We start from the raw sequence: 27,676 nt of genomic DNA, 5'->3' as shown, positions 1-27,676 counted from the left end.
ATGTATTTAAATAAAAATGCAACCAGTGCAAAATCTGAATATTCACGCCATTCTATAGAAATAGTAAATAGTAAAAGTAGGGTAAAATTTTTATGAGAAAGTAATGTTCCTTCTCTTTGTTTCAGACGGATATCTGTCGATGGTTGATTTTGCTGATATCGTTATCGACATGGACGAAACTCACAGGTAAGTTGTGAATGTTCTTGTTATTGCCTCTTCTTGCTATTGCTATTTGTATGTAGAGGGTGGACCATTTTGGTTGTTTCTATAGGGTATCCAGGAAACCGTAAGAAATATTCAAATTTTGATACTGCAGTCTCGGGTTCTTTTTTTGAAAAAATTACAATGACGCAAACGGATCGTGGCTATCTTGATCGGTTTCGAAGCTACAGGGGAATTCTTAAATTTTGTACTTTTTGAAGATGTTCGATAGTTTGTTTATTTCAGCCAACCTCGGAAAAATGAATTATACATTCTAAAGGCATTTTTCTTTATAGAACGCAGTGGTGTAGTCAGACTTTTTTCGAAAAAAAAATATTTTTTGAGATATTAACTATACTTATGTTTTTTTTATATATTTTTAAATTTTCTTATTCAGCTTGGCATGGGCTTCTCGAAAATATATAACACTCTATATTTATGTATTTTCACTATTAACCTAACCATTTCAAATTTTTCCTAAAATATCCACTTTGTAGATAGTAGGCGGCGCCGAGAAACAAAGTAAACGGTTGTCATGGTGATTGGAACATACCTTTGATGGATGCGGGACATTTCATTTCAACAGATTGAAGTGTGTGTATTTTAAATAATAAAAAAATGAGTAAATTTGAAAATTTTGAGAAATATAATATGTTAGAATGTTATATTGAGTCTAACAAACATAAGCAAATGGCAGCTGATTTAGATTTTGAGCGATATCCAGAGGGCGAGCAACCAAACCCAGCCATTTTTAAAAGGTTAGAAGATAGTTTAATCAATTTTGGATTTTTTCAAAAACCGCGTCCGAAAAATTATCAGAAAGAAGATGAAGAAAATCAAGCCGAATACATAGATTAGCAATTAAATAAAATCGAACAATACGAAGCAAATAAAAAATAAGTGTGACAGAAACAAAAGAACATATTTTAATATAAACTCAAGAGGTTACTTCAATCGGGCTTCTCAGTTAATATAAAAAAAATAAAACCACAAAGACTACATTAAATGTTCAGACTGCTGCCCATTATTATCTAGACAGAGTTGGTACCGTCTCCGCACGCCGCCAATAACAGGATTTCAATAGCTCTACTTGATTTTGTTGGATCTAGTGTTACGGCTCCGAGGACATTAATATATTGATTATATTCATCTTCTTTCTGATAATTTTTCAGACGCGGTTTTTGAAAAGATCCAAAATTGATTAAACTATCTTCTAACCTTTTAAAAATGATTGGGTTTGGTTGCTCGCGCTCTGGATACCGCTCAAAATATAAATCAGCTGCCATTTGCTTATGTTTGTTAGGCTCAATTATAATATGTTAGAATGTTATATTTCTCAAAAGTTTCAAATTTACTCATTTTTTTATTATTTAAAATACACACACTTCAATTTGTTGATATGAAATGTCCCGCATCCATCAGGTGTGTTCCGATCACCATGACAACCGTTTACTTTGTTACTCGGCGCGGCCTACTATCTACTAAGTGGATATTTTAAGAAAAATTTGAAATGTTGAGGTTAATAGTGAAAATAAATATAGAGTGTTATATATTTTCGCGAAGCCCATGCCAAGCTGAATAAGAAAATTTAAAAATATACAGGGAATTCTATTTAAAAAAACGTAAGTATAGTTAATATCTCAAAAAATATTTTTTTCGAAAAAAGTCTGACTACGCCACTGCATTCTACACAGAAAAGTGCCTTTAGAATGTATAATCCATTTTTCCGTGGTTGCTGAAATAAACAAACTATCGAACATCTTCAAAATGTACAATATTTGAGAATCCCCCTGTAGCTTCAAAACCGATCAAGATAGCCACGATCCGTTTGCGTCATTGTAATTTTTTCAAAAAAGGAACCCGAGACTGCAGTATCAAAATTTGAATATTTCTCACGGTTTCCTAGATACCCTATAGAATCAACCAAAAGGGTCCACCTTGTACAAGATCAAACTGGACGCTTTTAAAGGAAAATACTATTATTGAAAAATTATACTTAAACCTTTAATTCTATTAAATGGAATATTATTCTAATTTCGATTTGTTAAAAATGCCCATTTTTGAAAAACATCCCGTAACTCCGAACCGGTAACAGATATCGATGTGCGGTTTTCACCGGTTTTTTGATAAAAATTGAGCTCCAGACACCGATGTTTCCCTTTAAAAGCGTGGAATTTCGCCTACCTTGTATAGCGTGTCCACCAAACAAAATACTGTTTTCGCATAAATCTGGTAGTTCTTCATCTTTAGTTTCATAAAAAAGTAGTGATGTGGAAGCCGTATATCTTCGTATCTCTACTCATAAAGGAAAAACCGTGTAAAACACACGAAAATGGGACACCCTGTATCCCCTGTCCTTGACTGAATTTAAATCTATATTAGATATATTAATATTTATAAGAAATTTCTTGTAGTAACTAACTAATGTATATGGATATAAAGTAACACAAACAGGTGTGATAACATATCTTTCTTTTCTATGTTTATAAATAATTTATATTTATAAAATTAGATTTTTTCAGAACAGAAAAAATAAATAAAAAGTTGTCCTTATTCTTTTTTTCCATAGCAACTGTTTAAGATTTTACCCCATTTAAGATTTTCAAGTGAGTAGGGGTGCCTCCTAAGGGGTAGGTCGGGGTGGTTCAAAAAATACGTCATATGTATTCCCCCACGATATTATAGAAACGGCATTTTTTATTTTTTTGATATCTTTTTTGGTTTAAAAATTATAGCCATTGTAAATTTTCAGTGGCCCACCCTGTATAGAAACCAACGCCAACCCAGAACAATTTCTGTATATTTTTTAAAATGTAACTCGCTATGGAAAAAAAAATATTGTTTTATACACGACGATAAAATTGTATTATCGTCTTCCGAAATCGTCCACCCTAACCAATCCCAAGTAGCATTTTCACGACTTGCGACCACACGTTTACTAAACACAACGTTGGATTAGTTACAAAAAATAGTTAGCTCCCTACCATGGGTGTTAAAATAAATTTAAACGTTTTTATAGCGTTGTGCCGACGTTGGACTAGTGCTACAGCAAAGTAGAAGCTTCTGCGACGTCGAATAAACGTTGTCTTGTAACCTTTTTTGCTTAAGTGATCTTTAGGTGATTCGGACAACGTAGTTACAACGTTGGACAATATAGAGTTTTCCGACGTCAGTTTCAGGACCTATTCCAACGTTATGCAAACGTCGTCTGTTTTACTAATTCCAACGTTGTTTAGATTTCCTTTATTCTTACGTTGGTAGGACGTCGAGTCACTACCTTTTTGCAACTGTATTGAACCATAACCTTAAATCTTAAATTTTCACTTCATTGTTCTGTTCAGTCAGACAGTTCAGTGCTGTTTTTGTTTTTATAAAAAAAACTTAATTAAAATGGAACATAAGAAAGGTACATATAAAACTAAATTTAAATATACATCGACATATATTACCGATAGTTTATCCACTCCCTCGTTTATTTAGATTATAGATTATAGAGGGCGGCACAAGCTAGACTCTAGAATGACTAAATTAGGCAATCTTGAGACTAGTATTACTACCTGTTAAGGCCTAACTGCGACTTTATTAGTCCAGTATGCGACTACTCGAATTACTCCATCTTAATCTCTAAAACAACAAAGTGAAAGCCGCCATGTTGTTAAATAAGAAAATGTTTCGTTCCTAAAATAGCAATTCCTGCTTTTTGAATACATTAACTTGAAATATTTGACCCTAAAAAACACGCGGAAACAATTTTTTCGACTGCGAATAAATTATTCTCATTTTACAAAAAAAAAAAAAATTCAAGAAAATTTTTAAAACTTCTTTAATTTTAAGGCCCATTAGTATTTTTCAAAGTAGAAACAATACATTTATCAATAAAGTTATTTGCGTTTAACTTTTCTGCCTTGGGTAACGAGTTACAGAGTCGGTTAAAGTGTTTCAATAATTATGATCTTCAAACATCCTCCACACTTAAATACTTTTGTTTTGTTTTCCTTCACTGCCATCTGACATATGTCTCTAACTAAATCATGAAAATAATATTTTTACTATAATTATCCCAATTTAGGATAAAACGCGACTTAGACGCCATATTAGTTTTGTATTTCTGTGAATTAGGATTTTAAACAACGTTGCAGTTTGTACTAAATTAGGCTTCTAGCCAACGTCGGTATCCAACGTCGTTTCGACCCAAAAATTATTCTCCAAACTAGTGCAGACTAGGGTTGGCACGAGGTTGTGCCGACGTTGCGCCCCGACGTTTGGTCGCGTGACACAACGTTGTCCCGACGTCCAAATGCTGCTTGGGATCTTTTACGTTGTTTTGGTTGACGATAAAATACCATTTTATCGTCTTGTATAAAAAATAACTATTCATTTTTTTAATTTTTTTTCTAGATTCAAAAGAAATGCGTGTGGTTTGTTATTACACGAATTGGTCGGTGTACAGGCCCGGACAGGCCAAATTCAGCCCACAGAACATCAATCCGTACCTATGCACGCATTTGGTGTATGCCTTCGGAGGATTTACCAAAGAAAATACCCTCAAACCATTCGATAAATACCAAGACATAGAAAAAGGTAAACAAAATATAAAATAGTATGTACAGGGCGGGTCTTAAATAAGTGCAAATATTTTCAGGGCTTGTAGATCTCGATAAAAGACACATATTTTCTCTTTACCGTTTTACAAATAAGTTCAAAATAAGCGAGTTATTTCACTTTGAAAATTTCCAAAAAAATGATATTTTGCTTAAATTTTGAGAACCACTGGATCTTTTCTGGATTTTCTTTTTCTTGTAAATTTAATCTACTATCTATGTTGCCATATCATCAAGAAGTTATATTTTTTTTACCAAAAACTAAAAAAAATTTCAAAAAATTCCAAATTTTCAATTTTTTTTTCGCAAAAAAACCTCATAATTGTGTTTCTGAGGTCGAAATATACTACCCCTAAAAATATTTGACTTATTTAAGACTCAACCTGTATACAGGATGACAGTTTGAAAACGAACAGTATTTAATATTACTTCTACCGATGATAGTATGAAAATTTGGCAAAATACGTCAATTTCCATATCAAGGGGGACAATTTTTTAAGCATTTGTTGTCGTGTTACTTTCAACCCTTTGACCCCCAGGGCACCTACCCCTAAAATTTTAAATGGCAACCCCTATTTCTTTTAACCATTTTTGTGTTCCTTATATTAGTCTTATACAGCAGCTAACATCCCTGATTCAAAAAATTCTTTACCAACACAGGATACCCGATGAATGGCGAACCAGCACCACTATCTTGATGTTTAAAAGAGAAGATAAGAAGCTGCCCTCAAACTATAGAGGCATAAATCTTCTAAGCACCACACTAAAACTTACGACAAAAGTGATAACAACCAAAATTAACGACTTAACATGCTTAGCAGATGAACAGTAAGGTTTCAGATCGGGCAGATCATGCACAGACGCGGTTTTTGACATAAGACAGATAACAGAAAAATCAATCGAATATAACAAACCAGCGTATATGTGTTTTATTGATTTAGAAAAAGCGTTCGACGGTGTGCAGCTAAGAGACGTTGTACACCTTCTTTACAATAGGCAAATCCCACACAACCTCGTTAAAACCATACAAAACATATATGAAGCGAACCAAGTTCAAGCTAAAATTAACGGGGTCCTGACCGAACCAATAAATGTAGGCTGTGGTATCCGACAAGGTGACTCCCTGAGCCCTCTTCTTTTCAACATCATTATGGACGAAATAATAGGAAATGTACGTTTACTGAAGGGATCCAGTATGGGCGACCAGGAAATTACTATTCTATGCTATGCCGACGACGCCGTATTGGTAGCTGAAAATGAGAACGATCTACAGCGCTTATTACATCGATTTAATTGCACTGCCAAATCACTTATTATGATAATATCGACTCAGAAAACTAAATGCATGACGACATTAAAAGTACCACTAAGATGCAAACTGGAAGTCGAGGGCAATGTTATTCAGCAAGAGATGAAGTTTAAGTATCTAGGCATAGAAATCTCAGGATATGGTGATGTAGAAGCGGAGGTGCGAGAACGGACAACGAAGGTAACCAGAATAGCAGGATGCCTAAATGATACAATATGGCGAAATAAAAACATTGAGGTGGAGACTAAAGCGAGAATTTACAAGGCAACGCTACGACCAATAATGACATACACTGCAGAAACTCGACCTGATACAGCGAAAACTAAACAACTACTAGAAACAACCGAAATGAGAGTACTACGCAGAATAGCTGGAAAGACGCTTCTGGACAGGGAGAGAAATGAAAGCATAAGAAGAGCGTGCAAGGTGGAAAATGTAAATGAGTGGGTACTTAGCAGAAAGGAAGAATGGAACGAGCATATCAGCAGAATGGACAACAGAAGGATAGTGAGAGTTGCACGCGACAAATCACCGCTAGGTCGCAGAAGCTTAGGACGTCCACGAAAACGATGGAGCGACAACTTGTCAGTCTAACCGGTAGAGACGACGAAACCAAACAGGCGATTCGCCTAGTATGAAGAAGGAAGAAGAAGAAGAAGTGTTCCTTATAAAATTCTCAAAAAAAATAATGCAGTTTATGTAGAATAAGAAACACAAAAATGGTAAAAGAAATAGAGGTTACTATTTAAAATTTTAGGGGTAGGTGCCCTGGGGTCAAGGGGTTGGTGGGGTCCCGTGTGGACTCGACCTAACCTAACTATATGTCCCGCCCTCAGATGACCTTAACATCGCATTAAAGAATAGACACCGTAATGATTCATTCGGACGTTCGAGAAAAATCGAGTTCCACTGGAATGGAGTAGTACATACGAGAACATTCGAAAGGTTCTCTATGCACCTAATGATTTATGGACTTTTCGAGAAGCTCTTTAGCTGTGGGTATAAAAGCCGGCGGCTGGAGCCTGAAGGACAGACTTAAATAGACGAGTACAGTTGACGCGCTAAAACTCAAAATAAATTCTTTCTTGATAAATAGTTATAAATCGTTTGTAAATGGTTCTTTAAGTTTTTATCGTTATTGTTTTTGTTAATTAGTGTTAAATAAATGGTGTTTAAATAAATTGTGACTTTCTATCCACACGGAACCGAGGAAAAACGTCACAATACTATCATCGGTAGAGGCAATATTAAATACTATTCGTTTTCAAATTGTCACCCTGTATATGAAGTCTGTGGTCAAACAAATCAATATACAGGTTGCTTCATGACCCGCCTATTTAAAAATAAACATATTTCTTTAAATTCAAAACATTCACTTTTAAGACACTCTGTATACATAAATAATTATAGATTTTTAAAATATTTATACACAAACCAGGGAGAGGGAAATCAGATAAAGAATAGAGATGATAGGTGTTAGGTAATAGCTTTTAGATTACCGTTCGAGACGCATTGATGTTATTTTTATCTGCAGCAAACTTCTGTATTAGTCCAGTCATCTTAGGGGTTTCACCTCGGAATTCAAGATAGCCGGCTGTAAACTCGTATAAACCTTTATTTTAGCATCCTAAAACATGTATCAAAACCTACATATGATAGCGTGTGCGCGACTTGTAGATAACTGAGGTCAAAGGTCAAAAAATCGATTTTTTGTGCATTTTTTGCAAATATCTCGTTCCCTTTTACATTTACGCTATTTGTATTTATTATAAATATTGTAGAGGATAAAATTCTCTACAACTTTTGTTTCAAAAATTTTTTTGTACCTCAAACCGTTTTTGAGATAGAGAGCGGTGAGCGCGCAATCTTTCATTATGTACGGTTTCATTCAAGTTCAACCTGTAGTCTCGGTCAAAAACACGCCGTATAAAGTCCGTTATTATTGAAAAATATTTAATTATAAATAATTTATATTTTTTCATAAAAGATCATATTGAATATAATAATTTTTTTCATAAATTAAGTATATCTTCATTTACAGTTGAGGGTTGGAACCTTTGTTGTTACACAGGAAAATAAAAACACTAAATCATCACAATACACCAAAACACTTTTATTTTACACTGGACGCGCGTTTCGCTAACCATGTTAGCATCATCAGCAGATGATTATAAACTAGTTTTCAGTTTATAATCATCTTCATCTGCTGATGATGCTAACATTAATTATTAACAAAAAAATACTTTAATTAGATTTTAATTATAGCATCGATCATCTTCGTTATACACAATTCATCAAATCAACCAAACTGAATAAACCTGTGCAATTATCAAATCTTCCACCAAGTGCAGCAGCTCACCAACATTTCAATCGTGTTTACTACCAAGTTCTTTCACAACCCCAGGAGTGGGGTTGGATAATGCGTAATGGATTCCTGGAACCTACCACTACTATTCTACCTCCAGCTCCAGAAAATTTGCTGAACACAATATTCTGCAACTGCAAGAATGGTTGTGGTTCGCGATGTGGATACAGAAAATCAGGGTTGCCGTGCTCTTTAGCTTGTGGCCAGTATAATGGACAAACTTGTCTCAATGCTTCACCCTATCAGAGTGATGTCAATGAAGATGGTACAATTGACCCCGAAATCCTAGAAGACTTGGAGACAAATGTCGTTGAAGATGAAAATGAAGAAGAATTTGAAATTCCATTCAACCATGAGAAATGTATGAAATCGTATTTTTTAATAGACATATAAATTAAAAATGTATTTCTTGTCTTTTTATTTACTTAAAATGTAATTAGTATAAATCTAACTATAATTAAAATGTAATTGAATTATTTCTGTTAATAATTTTCTAATTGTACAAAGAGATAAGTGTTACTAAATGAAGATATAGGTACTTAATTTATGAAAAAAATTATTATATTCAATATGATCTTTTAGGAAAAAATGTAAATTATTTATAATTATATATTTTTCAATAATTAACGGACTTTATACGGCGTGTTTTTGACCGAGACTACAGGTTGAACTTGAATGAAACCGTACATAATGAAAGATTGCGCGCTCACCGCTCTCTATCTCAAAAACGGTTTGAAGTACAAAAAAATGTTTGAAACAAAAGCTGTAGAGAATTTTATCCTCTACAATATTTAAAATGAATACAAATAGCGTAAACGTGAAAGGGAACGAGATATTTGTAAAAAATGCGCAAAGCATCGATATTTTTTTACCTTTGACCTCAGTTATCTACAAGTCGCGCACACTCTACCGGTAGGTTTTGAGACATGTTTTAAGATGTTAAAATAAAGGTTTATACAAGTTTACAACCGGTTATCTTGAATTCCGAGACTCCTACCACAGAATATCTAGCTACGCAACAGAAAAATACTCGAAATGAAAGAGCTAAAATTGCACAAATAGAATACTAGATGGCGCGACAATATCATAATCAGAATATAATTAGAAATTTTGAACTTTCGGTTTTGGATCGACGGCTCGTCGACGGCCTTATAGCTCGGCTAAATATGCACAGTTGCCAGATTCAAAAAGACTTGAATTGGCATCCCATTCTTTTTATTGTGTATAATGCAGTATGTGTTTCTTTCTATTCTTCTTTCCTTGTCAGATACGCTTATATTAATTATTCTTTTGGCTATTAAAATAGTTTTAAGTATATTATTACAAAACATATATATTTTTAATATACACTATACCTTATAATGTTAAGTAAGAAAATACCTTTAATTACTTTTAAAATTAATAATATACAGGGCGATTGATAGTGATATTTATTAATGCTGGAACGTTAGTAATGAAATATAAGTTTAATAATAATGGAAATAGTTTATTAAAATGCAGTACAAAAAAATGTTAACTGACTAAAAAATACTATAATAACAAATTTCTTCCGTTTGCCACGTTATTTATATAGACCTAGGTAGATTTTAAAAAGTGACACGGGTACAATTAATAATATATTAGTTCGGCATAAAAGTTGCTGTCACGACATCGAACAATAAATTAAAATTCGTAAAATAAATTAAAATTATTAATTAAACAGATCTTTATAAAGAAACGCAAGTATACCAAATTTGGGCCCAATCCAACTCCAGGAAATGATATCATAATAGTGTACTATATTATGGTACCACTCGATATACTTTAAGGTACCATAATATTGCAATGTCACCGAAGATCCGTAGTATACAAAATTTGAGAACAATCGAACGGCCATGAAATGGTATCGTAATATGGTACTATATTAAGGTACCACTTTATATACATCATAGTACCATCATATTACAATGTCACCGAAAATACGTAGTATCCCAAGTTTAAGCCCAATCGAACGCCATGTACGTAATATAGTACTATATTATGGTACCAGTTGATATGCTTCATGGTAAAATAATAATGCAATGTCATCAAAAATACGCAAGTATATATCAAATATGAGCTCAATCGAACGCCAGGAAATGGTATTGAAATATGGTACTATATTAAGGTACCATTTTATATGCATCATAGTACCATCATATTACAATGTAACCGAAGATACGTAGTATAACAAGTTTAAGCCTAATCGAACGCCAGGAAATGGTATCGTAATATGGTACTATATTATGGTACCTCTTATTATGCTCCATGGTACCATAATATTACAATATCACCGAAGATACGTAGTATCCCAAATTTAAGCCCAATCGAAGCCATGTACATAATATGGTACTATATTATAGTACCAGATTATATGCACCATAGTACCATCATATTACAATGTCACCGAAAATACGTAGTATACCAAGTTTAAGCCCTATTGCCGCCATGTACCTAATATTGCTATGTCATCAAATATGGTACTATAGAAGGTACCACTTTATATGCCTCATGGTACCATGATATTACAATGTCACTGAAGATATAGTATACCAAGTTTAAGCCCAATCGAACGCCATGTATCGTAATATAGTACTATATTATGGTATCACTTGATATGCTTCTGAAAAAAACGGCGTCCAGTTGGCTTGAGAAGGACGATCGATGACATTTCCCATATAAATTTACATATAAAATGACAGCGATATTCATTTCATAGCTATCGCTAACGCCGTTTTTTCCCGATTATACGATATGAACTTGGTATGAACACAATCAAACGTCAGGAAGTGGTAGAACTATAATAATAGTTCTGTAGAACAATCCTTATTATATTGTCGCCGAATTACAATGAAAATTCAGGATTTAATTATACAATCAAACGTCAGGAAGTAATTGTAATTTAGCTCATAAGATTTAATTCCAACTAACATGGCAAACTGAAAAAAACAGCTCTGATCTATTTTAATATGTTTAAATGATGTAGCAAATTTGAAGGTAGGCTTTATCAGGAAGTATTACGATATGAATTACACAATGGCAACACTGCACAAAATTCTTTTAGATTTTGTTTGTAGAAAACTGTTTTCTTTTAAATTTATTGCCCTCTATTATATTGTAGCGAAACTACCACATCAAAATATCTGATTTGGAGACAGGCTTTTAAAGCCTGTCTCCTTTTGCTTCCTACAATTTTATACATGTAACGAGGCTTCTGTTGCGTAGCTAGATATTCTGTGCTCCTACCCTATTTCGACTAAGATGACTGGACTATACGTGTCTATGGGGTCTATGGTATTTAGAATAATCTATTTGGCTCCTTCAATTCAAAATTCTCCGTATTTCCGCGACATCCTGTATAGGTACTAATGAAAGTACTCTTGCAGAGACAATGCCTTCGTCGGATTCCAAGGAGTGTAGGTGGAACATGTAATTTTTAATAATAGCAGCGAAGGTCGAATCAACGAGAGATGATAGTAGGAATAAAGAGGTCCTGCATTGTATTAAATCTTACAGCTATAGACTAACTAATTAGCCATTCTTCTATAATTAAATTGATGATTATGCATGCGTAGAGTGTTGCATAACAGTCCTGAATTCGTTTAAAAAAACGCAGAACTATGCCCAGTTTTCTATGATTACCTATATCAATCACATTCCTTAAAATTTAACAAAAAAATAAGCAAAATAAACAAATTTAAATTACTTAAATTACTCATAAACAGAACTTCTAAATAACACCTTTATTACGCTATAAATTGAACTAGTTCTAGTGTTTTTAGCATTTCAAGCATGCGTTTTTTGCCTAACCTGTTGGCATTGAGTTTGGTATGTAATAGTATTTATACGCATGCCAATAAACAAAATATATGGTTAATTAATAAATCAAAGCAACAGCTTAATAGCTATGGAAATAAAACGATAATTTAATTCTAAATAAATAAAGAATTTGTATTCAAATTTTGTAGAGTATGAATATATTAAATTAATATTTTATCTTTTAAATAAAAAAAAAGAATTTTTCTACAACCGTCAAAAAATGACAAGGTTCGCGAATTGATAGTGTTACGTTTTTCGTCGGTTCCGTGTGGATAGAAAGTCACAATTTATTTAAACCCAATAATTTATTTAACACTAATTAACAAAAAAAAAATAACGATAAAAGACTTAAAGAACTATTTACAAACGATTTATAACTATTTATCTAGAAAGAATTTATTTTGAATTTTAGCGCGTCAACTGTACTGGTCTATTTATGTCTGCCCTCTATAGGCCCCAGCCGCCGGCTGTTTATACCCACATCTAAAGATTTCTCGAATAGTCCATAGATCGTTAGGTGCATAGAGAAGGTTTCGATTGTTCTCGTATGTACTACTCCATTCCAGGGGAAGTCGATTCTTCTCGAAACTTCGAATGAATAATTACGGTATCTATTTTTTAATGCGATGTTAAGGTCATCTGAGGGCGGGACATATAGTTAGGTTAGGTCGAGTCCACACGGGTCCGCAACAATAGCAATGGGCGAAGTGACACTTTTTTTCATTTTCCTACGTTACTATGACACGGTGAGCGAAGTAATGCACGAAATGCCTATTTCTCACACTGCATTTTTTGTCAAATGTATAAAAAGCACCTAGCATCAATTGTTCGAATTTAACCTGTACTGGCTATGTTTTTATGATAACTGGCCAGAATTCATTCAAATAACTCTGTTTAGTATTAAACGACATTATGGAGCGTAGACATCTTAACAGAGACGAAATGCTAAGGGCCATGGGTATGCTCGAAGCTGGAATGCGTCAAATCGACGTAGCTAGAGCATTAAATACAGCGCAAAGTGTAATATCGCGATTAAGTGCACGCTACCGTGAAAGTGGTGATGTTGCTGAAAGGCACACAGGGCGACATCGCATTACTACCCCTCAGCAAGATCATTTTTTACAATTAAATGCTCGACGTCGACCGACTCTTACAGCACCAGAGCTTAGTTTAATTCTCCGGGAAACACATAATGTAACCGTTAGTCCTGACACTGTTCGCAATAGATTAAGAGAGGTCAACTTAAGAAGCAGACGCCCCTGGAGAGCTCAACCCTTAACGAGAGGAAATCGAGAGGTACGATATTTGTGGGCTCAAGATCATGTTCAGTGGTCGAATGAACAATGGGCCAATGTTCTGTTCAAGGATGAGTCACGCTTTGGAATTCATCCGGATTTGAGAAGGCTTAGGGTATGGAGAGAACTGGGAAATCTTATTCGGGTGGATCATGTTCAGGAAGTGCACCCTTATCAAGGTGGAACAGTTATGGTCTGGGGAGGAGTCCAGTTAGGCCGAAAACCGATCTCGTTTTTCTTGAAAGGTTTCTAACATATCGTGATTTAATTCTTGAGCCTGCCGTGTTACCATATGCCAATGATTTTGGGAGAAACTTCATTCTCATGCATGACAATGCACGGCCTCATACAGCCAGAGTGGTAAGTGAGTTTATCAATTCTCATCAATTAAACATCTTACCCTGGCCGGCACAATCTCCTGACCTCAACCCCATCGAGCACGTATGGGACGCGGTCCAAAGAAGAATTTTGAGAATGGGTATGCCTCGTGAAACTCGTAGGGATCTGGTTCGGGCCGTGAATGCAGCGTGGCAGGCTGTACCTCAAGAAGAGATCGACAACCTGATCAGCAGCATGGAGAGACGATGTAGGGCTGTAATGAACAGTAGGGGAGGCTATACCCTTTATTAAGTAAAAATGGTTTTATCTTTTTAAAAGCCCTTTAAAACGATGTGCCACTTGACCCCCTTTCCCATTTAACATTGTTAGGGTGACATCTACCCCTCCTAGGGGGTTGAAAGAACAAGACTAAAAATATTCATTTAAAATGTCCACGTTACAAATAAAATTGACGTGTCTTTCCGATTTTTCATAATTTTAACTGCAAGAAACATATTAAGGGTGGGAAGTGTTAAAATTGACACAGTGTATATGTCACTTTTTCAAACATGTCCTTGAAATCCTTCAATTTAATAGCTGTTAGTAAGAAGTTTCACGCGCACACAATTTTTTTATAAACAATATTACATAATTCCTATTTTTTATTCCAGGTGGATATGCGAAATTCACTGGCCTCAAGACCTACAACAAGAACCTCAAGACCTTGATAGCTATCGGAGGTTGGAACGAAGGGTCTTCCAGGTTCTCGCCAATGGTGGCTAACGCAGAACGACGAAAAGAGCTGGTAAAAAATGCTGTCAAGTTCCTCAGGCAGAACCATTTTGATGGATTGGACTTGGATTGGGAGTACCCCACGTTTAGGGATGGTGGTAAATCTAGGGATAGGGATAACTATGCTCAATTAGTGAAGGTGAGCAACAATTATTTGTATTCTTTTGGTAAAATGGACTTTTACAAAAATCCAGAGAGGTTACGTGGATGGTGAAAACTACCCTCACCCCTACATAAATTTTAGTAGAAATATTTTCCATCTCCACCGACGCCGACGGCAAATTTTCTTTTCGTAAAATGGTCCCTCTAGTATTTACTACATTTTTTTGTCTCTTTTAAAATTCTTTTAAAACTCTACATCGCATAGTTTTGGTGAAAAACATTTTTGGAGAATTTATTTTTCCAAAGCAGACCTACAAGATATACAGGAAGTTCCAATATTCCGTGACCATAGAACAACTACGTATTTTTTGGATCAAAATAAGTTTATTGCACATAATTTACCTTTACCTGTGCCTTTAGTTACTTTAATAGCTAAAATGTGATATTAAAATTTATAAAATTTATTCGAATTATTTTGATTTTTGATCCTAGCAAAAAACATTGTGTTAAAGTTTTGATTTATAGTAAATAATACAAAAGAAAATAAAGACTAACTAATACGAGTCCTAACAACTATATGTTGGGACAAGGCCTTTTTTTGCAATAAAAGTAGTAATTTTTGTTAAAACGACTCAATTTATTTTGTTTATTATTCTAAATTCAAACATTACAATATGATCTAGACAATTTTACTATATTTTTATAACTTTGCAAACAAATTACTTTTGACAATAGCTTATTTTGCCAAAATCAAGCCAAATTTGCTGACAACTATATATTGGGACAACACAACAAGAAATTTGTTTAATACGGAGTTACATCATATTTCGCCTTAATAACTGCCTGAATTCTTAATGGCATTGTATTTACCAAAGATTGGCACATTTGAGGAGAAAAATTATCCCAAATTTCCTGCAGTTTTGTCCGCAAATCAAAAATTGTTCGTTGAGGGTGGTTTCTTAAATATTGCTTCATTTTATGGCTACACAGTTTCTATAATATTGAGGTCCGGACTATTTGCAGGATGGGATAGAACTTTTATATTATTATTACCGAACCAATTTTTAGTTGATTTTGCTGAATGGCACGATGCTCCATCTTGTTGGAAAATATAGTCTGCGTTTGGAAACAATTCTTGAGCACTAGGCAAAAGTGAGGTCTCAAGTATATGTTGATATTTTTGGGCGTTAACAGTGCTATCTATAAAATTTAATTTGCCCAAACCTCTTGCTGACATGCAACCCTAAACCATAATCCCCTTAGGAAACTTAACAACCCTCTTTAAGTAATCTTTATGAAAGGCTTCTACTTTATTTCGTATTATTCGTTTTCGACGATCTCCAACGCAAACATCGAATTTAGAGTCATCGCTAAATATGACCTTATTCCAATCATTTTGTGTCCACGATAATTTAGATTTTGCCCAATTGTAGCGATTTTTCTTTTGAATTTCTGTCAGTAGCGGTTTTTCTTTGGCCTAAATAAGAATTTGTATCAATAATCTTCAGGTAATTGATTATCCACACAAAATAAAGTTTACCTTGTAAAACCCCAGACCGCATTTATTGATATATTTTCGGCAACATTCTCTTGATATATTTAATCCAGTTAGAGTATTCCATTTAACTGTTACTTCGCGAAGAGTACTTCTTCTCGCAGACTTGCAAATTTTTACTAAATTTCGTAAATCTCTCTGAGATACAACTTTTGACCTTCCCGAACTTTTACCTCTAACGTCTACATGGGCAGATTCGCCGTATTTTTTTATTATATTAAAGACCGTGGTTTTTGGAATACTTAAATCATCAGAAATTTTTCGTATTGTTTTTCCCTTATTGTATTGAGGAATGATAATTTCGCGTAGTTTTTGATTTGTAGCTTTTCCACGGATCATTACTTTGAATTAAATAATTAACAAAATTGAAAATTAAAAAAATTCAAATTACTTACAGTAAATCTCACTACTCAAAGTATCGAGTCACTTACAAGCTATCAATGCTGAAGTAAACAGTTTGCGACATGATATTAATTATTTAAAAATACTTGTCCCAACATTTAGTTGTCAGCAAATTTGTCCTTTTATGAACAAAATCCGCTACTGTAAATATGGATTGATTTACAAATTCATAAAAATATTGTCAAGTTGTTTAGGATATATGGCTATGTTTATATTTAAAAAATTAAACATATATTTTTCAGTCATTTTAAAAAACCAGGGCAATAATTCCAAAATATGACCTTGTCCCAACATATAGTTGTTAGGGCTCGTATTAATTATCTGTCTGCCTAGCAATCGCGGTTATACAGAGTGAGCCTTAATAAGTGCAAATATTTTTAGGGGTGGTATATTACGACTCCAGAAACACGCCAATCAGTTTTTTTCGTAAAAAAAATAAAACTTTGGTATTTTTCGAAAAAAAATGGACTTTTTATTAACTTCGATTCAGCCTTAAATGAGTACTTGGGATTCCCAATCCTGACGTAATAATAGGCGGTTAAAGCGTAATGCTAGCCACATTACCTTCCTTGTATACCGAACGGCTTTAGTAGGCAAACTGTACCTTGCTACTCCCTAGGCGTTAAATGCTATATACGCTATTATTATTATATTATATCTTTATATTATGACAACATAGTGTCCTAAATATCGTTAGGTTAAATTAAGAGGGAAAGAAAACCCAGAAAAAATCCAGTGTTTCTCAAAATATAAGCAATATACACTATCATATTTTTTTCAAATTTTCAAAGTAAAATAACTCAGTTATTTTGTTATTTTGGACTTATTTGAAAAATGGTAAAGAGAAAATATGTTTCTTTTATCGATCTACCAGCCCTGAAAAAAAATTGCACTTATATTGAAGGCTCACCCTGTATATTATTTTTATGAAGAAATATTTATATTTCCTGATGGGAAATAAGCAATGCAAATAAGAAAAACTGTTTTGAATTTTTTTTTCGAATAAGCCGATTTGTTTGTGTTGACGATTATCAGGAATTTAAAAAAGGAAATATTATGCGTTAAAATGTTAAAATGCGTTGGATATCAGGTATTCAAATGCATGTGGGTGCGACCTGACACCTCTCCCTATTGAATAATTTATAATAATTAAAAAAATAACAATATTTACAATTAACACAACTTGGACATTAGAAATCCTGCACGCATATTACAGATGGTTATTTGGTAAAATGCGATTGAAATAATCAAAATAATTATTTTTCTTTTTTTACTTCTTTGAGATCTTTCGATCTGTTAATTTTAAGGTTGCCTCTGTAGGAGTTATTTGGAGATGGACTCCCAACTATCTTTCCATCTTTTTGGAGGTCTTCCCGGCTGTCCCTTACCCATGGGTTTCCCTTCAAGGGCTATGCGCGGTAGCCTGTTTTTTTTCCATACGTTTTACGTGTGCGAACCATTGTCTTGTTACGTTTTTCGTCGGTTCCGTGTGGATAGAAAGTCACAATTTATTTAAACACAATTTATTTAACACTAATTAACTAAAACAATAACGATAAAAGACTTAAAGAACTATTTACAAACGATTTTCAACTAGAAATAGAGACGGTTTCGAATGTTCTCGTATGCAGGGTTCGGAAAACTACATGTTACTTTTAAAAACTACATAAACTACATTACATGTAGTTAATGTAGTTTATGTAGAGGGTGTAGTTCAGGGGCGGATACAGAAATTTATTTTAGAAGGGACCCAAATAAAAAATAATGCAAAATATGCCTTTTAGGGCGCCAGTTTTTACCCAAATGCCTAATATTTAACCCAATTTACAGATTTTAGGGGGGGGGCCCGTACCCCATGCCCCCCCCCCTCTGTATCCGCCACTGGTGTAGTTTATGTAACCTATGTATGTAACTTTCAAATATCAAAGGTTTGAGGTGAGGTTATAATAAGTTGAAGCTTTAAAAACACATAATGTATTTAAGAAAACAGAAGAAATATGGCTTTAAAAATATAATATTTACATCATATTATCTCTATAACACCTCATACAAAGGAAAATTATTCATAATATCAATACATAGTTTATTAACGTAGTTTTTATGTAGTTAATGAACGGAAAAAAACGTAGTTTTTGAAGAAAAACTACACGTAGTTAATCAGGTAAATTGCGTCTTAATTAACTACTTCCGAACACTGTTCGTATGTACTACTCCATTCCAGTGGAACTCGATTCTTCTCGAACGTTCAAATGAATCATTACGGTGTCTATTCTTTAATGCGATGTTAAGGTCATCTGAGGGCGGGACATATAGTTAGGTTAGATCGAGTCCACACGGGTCCGCAACAGACTTTTTCTTTGCCTACCCCATCTCACTACGTCCTGTATTCCACATTGTTGTCTGATATTTGTGTTTCTAATTCTCTCTCTTCTACTCTTTCCCATTATGGTTCTCAGGTTCTTCATTTCAGCGACTCTTAACATGCTTTTGGTTTTGTTTGTTAAAATTGATTATTGTAATTTTAAAGTGTAGAAATTTAAAATTAGTGTAAATTTTATATTCAAACTAATATTCAGAATGTGGGTAATGTATGAGGGGCAAGCTTCGATACACCGTCAAGAAATATTAGGAAAATGAATTATTTTTTGTTAATAATGATATGTATTGACTATTTCCATTGTAAATATCTTGAGAACTGTTGCTCTTAGCGATTTTTACCAAGAGACACTTTCTACGTAAAAAGTTACGGAAATGTATATTTTTTTACTCAGTAATTTTATACAGGTACGGACGAAAAGTTATTGCTATTTAAAACAGTTAAAACACATGTAGTTGGCGCCACCTACAAATAGAAGTCCGAGAGGATGTCATATTGACATCAAAATCAAATTTCTCATGTCAAAAAACTCCCAGACACGAATTTTCATTCAAAGATTGACGTTATTTCATAAATTATTTGGAAAAAACGAAATAGAAATGAAACTTCTACACCCTGTATCTCCGAAACTAAGCATTTTAGGACATACATTTATACGAACTTTTTTACATATTTTTATCTGCAAAATAAGCTGCCGAAATTTCCGGAATACAGTTCGGACCACCCTGTATATTACCAGTTAAAGTGAGACATCCTGTATAAAAATGTTATTGCTATTTCATTATTTTTTTTCCAGGAACTAAGGGAAGAATTTGAACGAGAATCGGAGAAAACAGGAAGGCAAAGATTATTGCTCACCATGGCTGTACCGGCTGGTATAGAATACATTAACAAAGGCTATGATGTACCTAAACTCACCAAGTAAGTAGAATCATGCGATCGAAAAAAAACAGCGTCAAGAACGGTCTGGAAATGACAATCGATGATAATTTTGGCGAGGCCAAGCCCTAAACGTAATTTATTTCGCTTGTACTCTTCTCCACTACATCAGTTAAAATAGTATACTATTCAACGAGCATATAATGGTGGCTGTTATTCACGCGGATGAAGTTTATGACACGAGCCGCAGGCGAGTGTCATAAATCATCCAAGTGAATAACAGCCATTATATGCAAGTAGAATACTATACTTTATCCAGGACTATCAAAAAAAAATTAGATAATATTAATATAAGTTTTTATTTAAAAAAAAACAACTTTTGAAATCTCCCATAGATGAATGCAAAAAATAACATTGACAACTTTAAATTTTTAAATCGAATTTTAGAGTAGAAAATGAGGGAATTTTAACATTGTTTCTTCGTAATGGTGTTTAATAATTAGTTTACATGTCGAGATATAACATGAGAGACTTATTAAAAAGGAAAAAATATTTTGAAAATCTTATGACAAGAAAACAACTTTTGGAACACCCCAGAGATGAATGCAAAAAGTGACATTAAAAACTTCAAATAACTCTTGTTTCGAGTTTGGATCGAGATAATAAATAAATTTATCCACGACTCGTCTATAATTTGATTATTCTACGTCAGTTTATGAAATAATAATAATATTCATTATTCACTAGTGACTAATAGTTTCATTATTCACCGCTTCCATGGATATCTAGATCCAAACTCCAAACAAGAGCTGTGCTCGATCCATGGCTGGGAAACTTAAATGGAAATGACAGTTCATTAAAAATAGTTTTTCCTCCAAGATGCAGAGGCGCAAAATATTAAAACTGTCAATATTAACAATGCAAATGTCAATATCTGACAATAATAAAATTTGATTTTTAACTGTCACTCAGAGACGCTTTTGTTGTGATTTTACGGTTTGATTTGTCGAATTATTGTAAAATTAAATTCCTTCAGATTTTTTGCCAGTATTCTGTTTTAGACAATGTTTTTTAAAAATGGTGGGACAATTTGTGTTTTGTAATAACTCTTAATTATTTTTTATCATGGAGTTTAATTGTTGTACACCTGGTTTCCGAAGGATACAATGGTAAGTAAATTAAACATATCTACTTACAGTTATAGATTTTTTAAATTAGTACTGCTAATAAATGCTACTTGCAGAGCAGTTATTTAATTTTTTTACGGTGCATGTAAGGAATTAAGGACGCGCGTTTTTTTTTATGATCAGCAGATAATTACATCTGATTTAATTTGTTTTGATTATTTCAGGTCCCAAACGGAAACAAACTGGGAATCTTGCCTACACCAAAATTATATACCTAGCCGTTTCCAATTCACTTCAAAGGGAGGAAAATTATGTAAAACTGCCTGCTATTTGCTGAAAACCACCAAAGATTAAATTATAACTGTAACAACTTAATATATACTATTTCTAGTATTTTTAATATATTTTTTAATTAATATCCGACATATAAGAACACTTTGTATGCTTTTAATTCAGTTGATTTATCGTTTATAATATGTTCGACCTAATTAAAAGCACACAAAGTGTTCTTACATGTATGTCTAAATTTATTTTAAATTAACTAAAACAACCCCCCTTCCCCGCACCCCTCTCTTCCAATAGTATTTCTTCCTCCATCTACCAGAGGCGCCCTTGTATAATAAAATTGAAATGTATTATAAGTTGCCTATCTATTTAATAGTATAAGTCTTTTATCTATGGCTCGATCCAAACGTTGACATTAAAGATGTCACGTTGACATTAAAAATAAAAACTTATATTAATATTATCTAATTTTTTTTGATAGTCCTGGATAAAGTATAGTATTCTACTCGCATATAATGGCTGTTATTCACGCGGATGAAGTTCATCCACCATTATATGCTCGTTGAATAATATACTATTTTTTCCATAGCAACTGTTAAAATTGCCTTATATCTATCAAAAATAGCAGATAAAATAGTACTTTAATAGCGAGGATAGGTTAAAAACTTTATTTCTTCTCGCACGTTTTTTAGTTATTCGGGATTTAAACGGAAGTAGTTTGGATATGGGTGTTTGTCGCCTCGGCCTGAATATCTGTTGGTAATTTACTTACTTCGTTTTGAGCCATTTCTGGCTCTAATTCAATCAGCAATCGACACCAAAGAATATACCTAGCTAGAAAAAGAATGGACTCTGCCATACTGAAAAATGGTCCTACAGAAGTGGCGCCATCTATTGAGTAGGGCTTGTTTTAAATGGATCGAAGCGCGGGCTTTTTAAATGAGCGTATTTACTAAATAATTTTACTCTAAAATAATTAAATTTGATTATTAAATATTATTTTTTACACAAATTCAACAATACTAATAACAAGTATCGTTGTGATGTGTAAAAAATAAAGATTTAACAGTATAATATTACAATTATTAATATACAATTATTAAATAAAATTAAAGCCAAACATGTGAAATATTATTTATTATTTAAAGTTCTTATTTATAAGTCAAATATTTAAACATCGTTTATTATAATAAAACAAGGCCGACGTAATACGCCCAAAGTTTTGTAAATGGAGTAAGTATAAATAGGTACTTAAATGATGGCAAAAATAAAAGACTTATTACAAAAGGAATTGTCTAATTAAAACACATATAACAAATTCATAGAACAAATTATAGTTTGAAAAACGTTTTGATAATCATTTATTTGATAATATTATGATTGGCGCTATGACAACGACAATATTTTTTGAGAATTTGACAATAATATGACAATGGCCGTTGGAAACTATGGAAACTACAAAAAAATTCTGATTTACCGCCATCTGGCAATAACTATAGTAGCAACTTCTTAACCTAAAAATTAATTGCACTACCACCTAGTGGCTAGGGCTGGAACTAATTTATATGAGATTTCCTTGGAAACGGTGGAACCGCTTTTGCTATTTCACTTTCCCGCCCCTGATCGACACGAAAGGGAATAAAAAAATATTAACTCAAAACTGACAACTAAAGAGACAGCTTTATTTTTTATTTGTCAAATTACATAGAAACCAACGCCAACCCAGCCAATATTTTTCTACTCGTAATAAATTCCAGCCAATATTTTTCTACTCGTAAAATTAAAAATTATGTCAATTTTTAGGAAATAACGTCTAGAGATTGACATCTCAAAAAATTTCATCGATTGTCATTCCCAGCCCTCTCTGACGCCGTTTTTTTTTCGATCATACGGTACCTAAAGCGCATATTTAGATAAAAACAATATTTTTTCAACCGATCAAGAACATAGGCAGCAGAAATTTCTAATTTTAGAAGCTACTGTGACGCGTTTTTTTTATGATTTTAATGTTCTAGGTACTTGGATTGGATGAATATATTGTCCTACGATTACCATTCGGCTTTTGAACCTGCCGTAAATCACCATGCCCCCCTTTTTGCTTTGGAGGAAGACAATGAATACAACTATGATACGGAACTGAACATCGTGAGTACCTACTATTAAAAAATTATAAGTTCCTTTCAATTGAATAACTGTGTAAATTGTACTTGCGATGAATAATAATTACTGTAGTATGTTAATTTTAGACAAATAGTGATTTTGAATAATTTTAATACCATTTAAAATATACAGTGTGTTTCAAAAAACCATGTACCATCTGTCGTGGGGAGATTCCTCAGGTAAAAATATGATTTATTTTTCATATCAACATAGGTCCGATTCTGCTTTGTTGCGTAGCTACAGGGTGTTAAAACCTTAATAATCTTTCGATTTGTTATAATTTTCTTCCAAGTATTTTTAGCGATTCGAGTGAAATTTTGAGGGTAAAAATGTACGCCACTGACTTTTTTTATCTTGTCAGCGAAATACTGTAAGTAGTTTAATGCCGATTAAAAGTTGTCTCTTAATATTTTGTCGATAATTGTAATTTATATAATATATAAATTACAAATTAGGTAGCTGTTATTGAAATTTAGAATTTTTTCTTCATTTTTAGAAAATGTTAAATATGTGAAAAACCTTATCTTTTGGTCATTTGCTTCTTTAATGAATCTCATCTTTTTTTCCAAAAATCCGAAAATCAATTAATATATAGGGTATTCTATTACAAAAAACACAACTTTGATGCATAACTTTTTGTGAGGACACCCTGTAGAACTCTATATATTTTAATAGAATGCGTTCAATTACCCCAAGTATGCTCCCAAAATTTCATTTCGATATAAACTACCGTTCTCCTTGGAGCCTCTGCGTCGTATGAGAGGCGCCACCCTGTACAGGTTTGTAAAATCGCTTATTTCTGGGGCTTACTCAACCGGGTCTCACAATGCAAATTCACCTCAAATATCCATTTAGTTGGTCATTGGCAAGCACTCTCTCATTGTACATGAAAATAACAAAACAAACATTTACTGATCTGGATAAAATTGATAGTAAGACTCACCCGGGGTACTCCGCCCCCTAGCCACTGATATATTCTATTCAATATATCCCATTCCATATTTTCCATCTAATTCAAATATCATTCGGTTATATATTGGTAAATCATCTTCAACAACTAGCTAGTGTCACCTGAAATAGTATAGGGGCTTCCTCCGGACGCAAATCTGCCGCTAAGCAGATTCGCATCCCAATCGAATAGGCTAATTGGGGTAGCTCACTACCCCAACGCCGCATCGTGTCAATCGAGAAGACAAGGGAGACCTCAAACTCTCAAGACCAACCTCGAAGGCAAGACGTCACACCACAAGAGGTTTTCTTCCGGTCAAACGACCCGTTGCACAGTGCTTCGAACATATGGCTCTAGAGGACAAAAATCCAAAATTTCTCTTTTATTGTAAGCAATTTATTCAAACTAGGTTTATTTGACACAAATGATGAGTACTCTCATTGTACTAAATGATGATGTTCTTAGTCCCACGTTTATGAAAAAAAAATCTTATAAATAATAAAAATATTGGAGCTGTGTTCCATCTAAGCAAATAATAATTTATAGTATGAAAACGGTGTAAGTATTAAATAAATTCCTGTGATAAAAAAGAATTGAAATAACATTAGAACATGATTCCTACAATATAAGCCTAATACGTAAGATAAGATAAAAATGTTTTTGTTTAATGAAAAAGAAACATTAATGTTATATTTAATTAAAAAAAAAACTTAAGATACTATAAATTTACTTTAGGACAACAAAATGCATAGATCGTAACTACTTTGATTCAGAAGAATTACTGCTGACAGAATCTTCCAAATTTATAGTATCCAAATCAGGTAGATGAAGTATCCTCACATATAAGATATTTCTGTACATCATTTTCTAATATGTTACTTTTTCGCGTTGTTACTGTTCATTTTGTCGCTATGAGGGGTTCGGATGTTAATAGTTACCTCTTTAATACAGCATATCCATATATTATTTTTTCCTTTTCTTGGGTATGAGATTATATAATAAATTGAAAGATGGACACTTTTTTTATGCGACGTTTCGCTCCAACATAGTGGACTTTTTCAGGCACCAGTGGTGTCTCATTTGACTGGAAGGTTCATCAATATCTAATAAGAACATATTTTTTGAAATACAAATAATTTTGAGTTCTTGTCTTTATGATCAAGCCAAGTATTAGCCAGATCGGCATTGCTTATCAATTTTACTCCATCTGAAAAGTATTATAAAATAAAGTTCGTCGCAAGCAGACGCAGGTGAACTATACAAAAATTAAAAGTGTATGAATATGGCAACAAAAATATTCAATAAATACGATATGTTTTGATATGTTTTTTAAATGCATTTTGAAGTTTGAAAACGTAAAATTTTTATACCCATTTAAGAATCATCTTAAAATAAATAAAAACTAAACAATCACGAACTTGTTTAGAAATAAATTTAAAGTACATACCTTGTTTAACAATATCCATAGTGGCTTTCAATTAAGTACGTACCCGTTTAACTCCATAATATACAGAACTACTATGAATGTTATTCTTTTCACTGATGAGATAATGATCGCAAAATGTATTTTTAGTGAAAATATTTGCTAACAAAAACGCTGTTTATGAAAAATAATATACAGGATGGTTGAACATTGCTATAAGTATAAAATTATATATTCAGATATTAGTAAATTTTAATTTATTTTTTGATTTTTGTCCATGGGACGAAGCACTGTGCGTTGCCTTACAGTACTTGCAACGTTTATAGTCAAAAGACTTTCAACCCCCAAATATCAGCTCTATGACAGAACACAACACGACAGCCTGCCGGCCTATCAACAACTGACCTGCCGCAGGCAAGCTAAGCCTCCTCTTACATCACAATTTTACCGGATCGTAAATATTTACATTACTTGCCAATGAATCATACTATTTTCTCTAATCGACTTTAAAATAGAGTATTTTAGCATTACTAGATAAATAAATAGAGAGTTTCCGAAGGAACGCATATTGTTTATTAGAATAGTGAATAAATAAAAGCATTATTATGACGAACTTATTTTCCAAGTTTTACAGGTTATTAGTTTTTTTTTCATTAAGATTAAATTGAGTAAGTTGTAATTGAAATATAATTACTAGGCCTATCGCGACGTCGTTTTTATCCGATCATACGGTAGTTTGCGTATTTTTTTTAAGCAGACGATGTACCTACCTACTATAATACACCTATGAAAAACTCGATTCGATATACGTTATGTACAGCTAGAAACCGTTACAGATATAATTATTAAATTGATTTGATTGAAGGTAACTGTACCGATATTAAGTATTTAGATCAAACAATCAGTACGATCATTATTTACAGTAACGGTTCCCATATATTGATCGATATATTTCCTGTACGAAATTTTCGTACCAATTTCTCAACGTTATTCATAGCACTACACCGATACGACATAAACCAATTATAATATCGATTAAAAATTGTATTATATCAATTAAATAGTGTCGAATTATTGCTCCAAATTGTTTTAAACAAATAAAGTTAAATTAAACACATTTATTTGGACATGGTTTCAATTTAAATTTGGAACACTTCAAACAATATTTATTTTACTAAGAGAACAGCCATTTTGTTTGAACTATTTAATATTTGTTCTTAAGCTACTTAATCAAGTTGTTTTTTTTTCGTTGCGGTAATTTTTATTTAAAAAAAACGGTTTGCTACTGTTACTTTTGGGCATAGTATCCTTCAGGCAGAAATCTACGCTATCAAACAAAAGATGCGTACAACTTATCTTTGATAGGAATCTATCGGAAACAAGAAATAACCATCTTATCCGAATTATCCTGCCTAATAGAGATCTTATGCCATCTTATCCTGCCTAATAGAGAAGCTGAATAAATTAGGCACAGAACATAAAGTCCTTCTACTCTGGTGCCAACCCACCAAGGGATAGAAGTAATGAAAAAGACTACACCATCTAACTAGAAAAGGAGCGGACACTCCACTAACTGTACCAAAACCGTTCTGCTTTCCAAGTGTTCTAACTTAAAGCAGAACTCAAGAACCTGGAAGACTCCTAACCTAACTTCTGTAAAAACGTCTCAGATACTGACTTTTGTAAAAACGCTGAGACT

At 33.1% G+C, this 27,676-nt stretch overlaps 1 protein-coding gene across 1 annotated transcript; it reads left to right on the top strand.

The window, feature by feature from the left end:
* LOC115875263 (chitotriosidase-1-like) lies at window positions 1–23,623 on the top strand. The gene is made up of 6 exons (XM_030890685.1): window positions 1–81; window positions 126–186; window positions 4,600–4,782; window positions 14,598–14,857; window positions 19,951–20,075; window positions 23,461–23,623. The coding sequence occupies exons 1-6, from the start codon at window positions 1–3 to the stop codon at window positions 23,606–23,608; spliced, it is 858 nt and encodes a 285-aa protein (XP_030746545.1). The 3' UTR covers window positions 23,609–23,623.
* Window positions 23,624–27,676: the final 4,053 nt, after the last annotated feature.

This window comes from Sitophilus oryzae, unplaced genomic scaffold (assembly GCF_002938485.1).
Source record: "Sitophilus oryzae breed Bouriz unplaced genomic scaffold, Soryzae_2.0 scaffold_1356_pilon_pilon, whole genome shotgun sequence".
Lineage (NCBI taxonomy): Eukaryota > Metazoa > Arthropoda > Insecta > Coleoptera > Curculionidae > Sitophilus > Sitophilus oryzae.
The sequence above is the reverse complement of the archived record's forward strand: the minus strand, read 5'-3'. Positions and strand labels throughout refer to the sequence as shown.

Bases quoted from the DNA above. Each gene is read 5' to 3' on its own strand.
- LOC115875263 (XM_030890685.1), top strand. From the start codon at position 1: ATGTATTTAAATAAAAATGCAACCAGTGCAAAATCTGAATATTCACGC. The intron at 82-125 runs GTAAAATTTTTA...TCTTTGTTTCAG, and splicing joins TAGTAAATAGTAAAAGTAGG to ACGGATATCTGTCGATGGTT. The intron at 14,858-19,950 runs GTGAGCAACAAT...TTTTTTTTCCAG, and splicing joins ACTATGCTCAATTAGTGAAG to GAACTAAGGGAAGAATTTGA.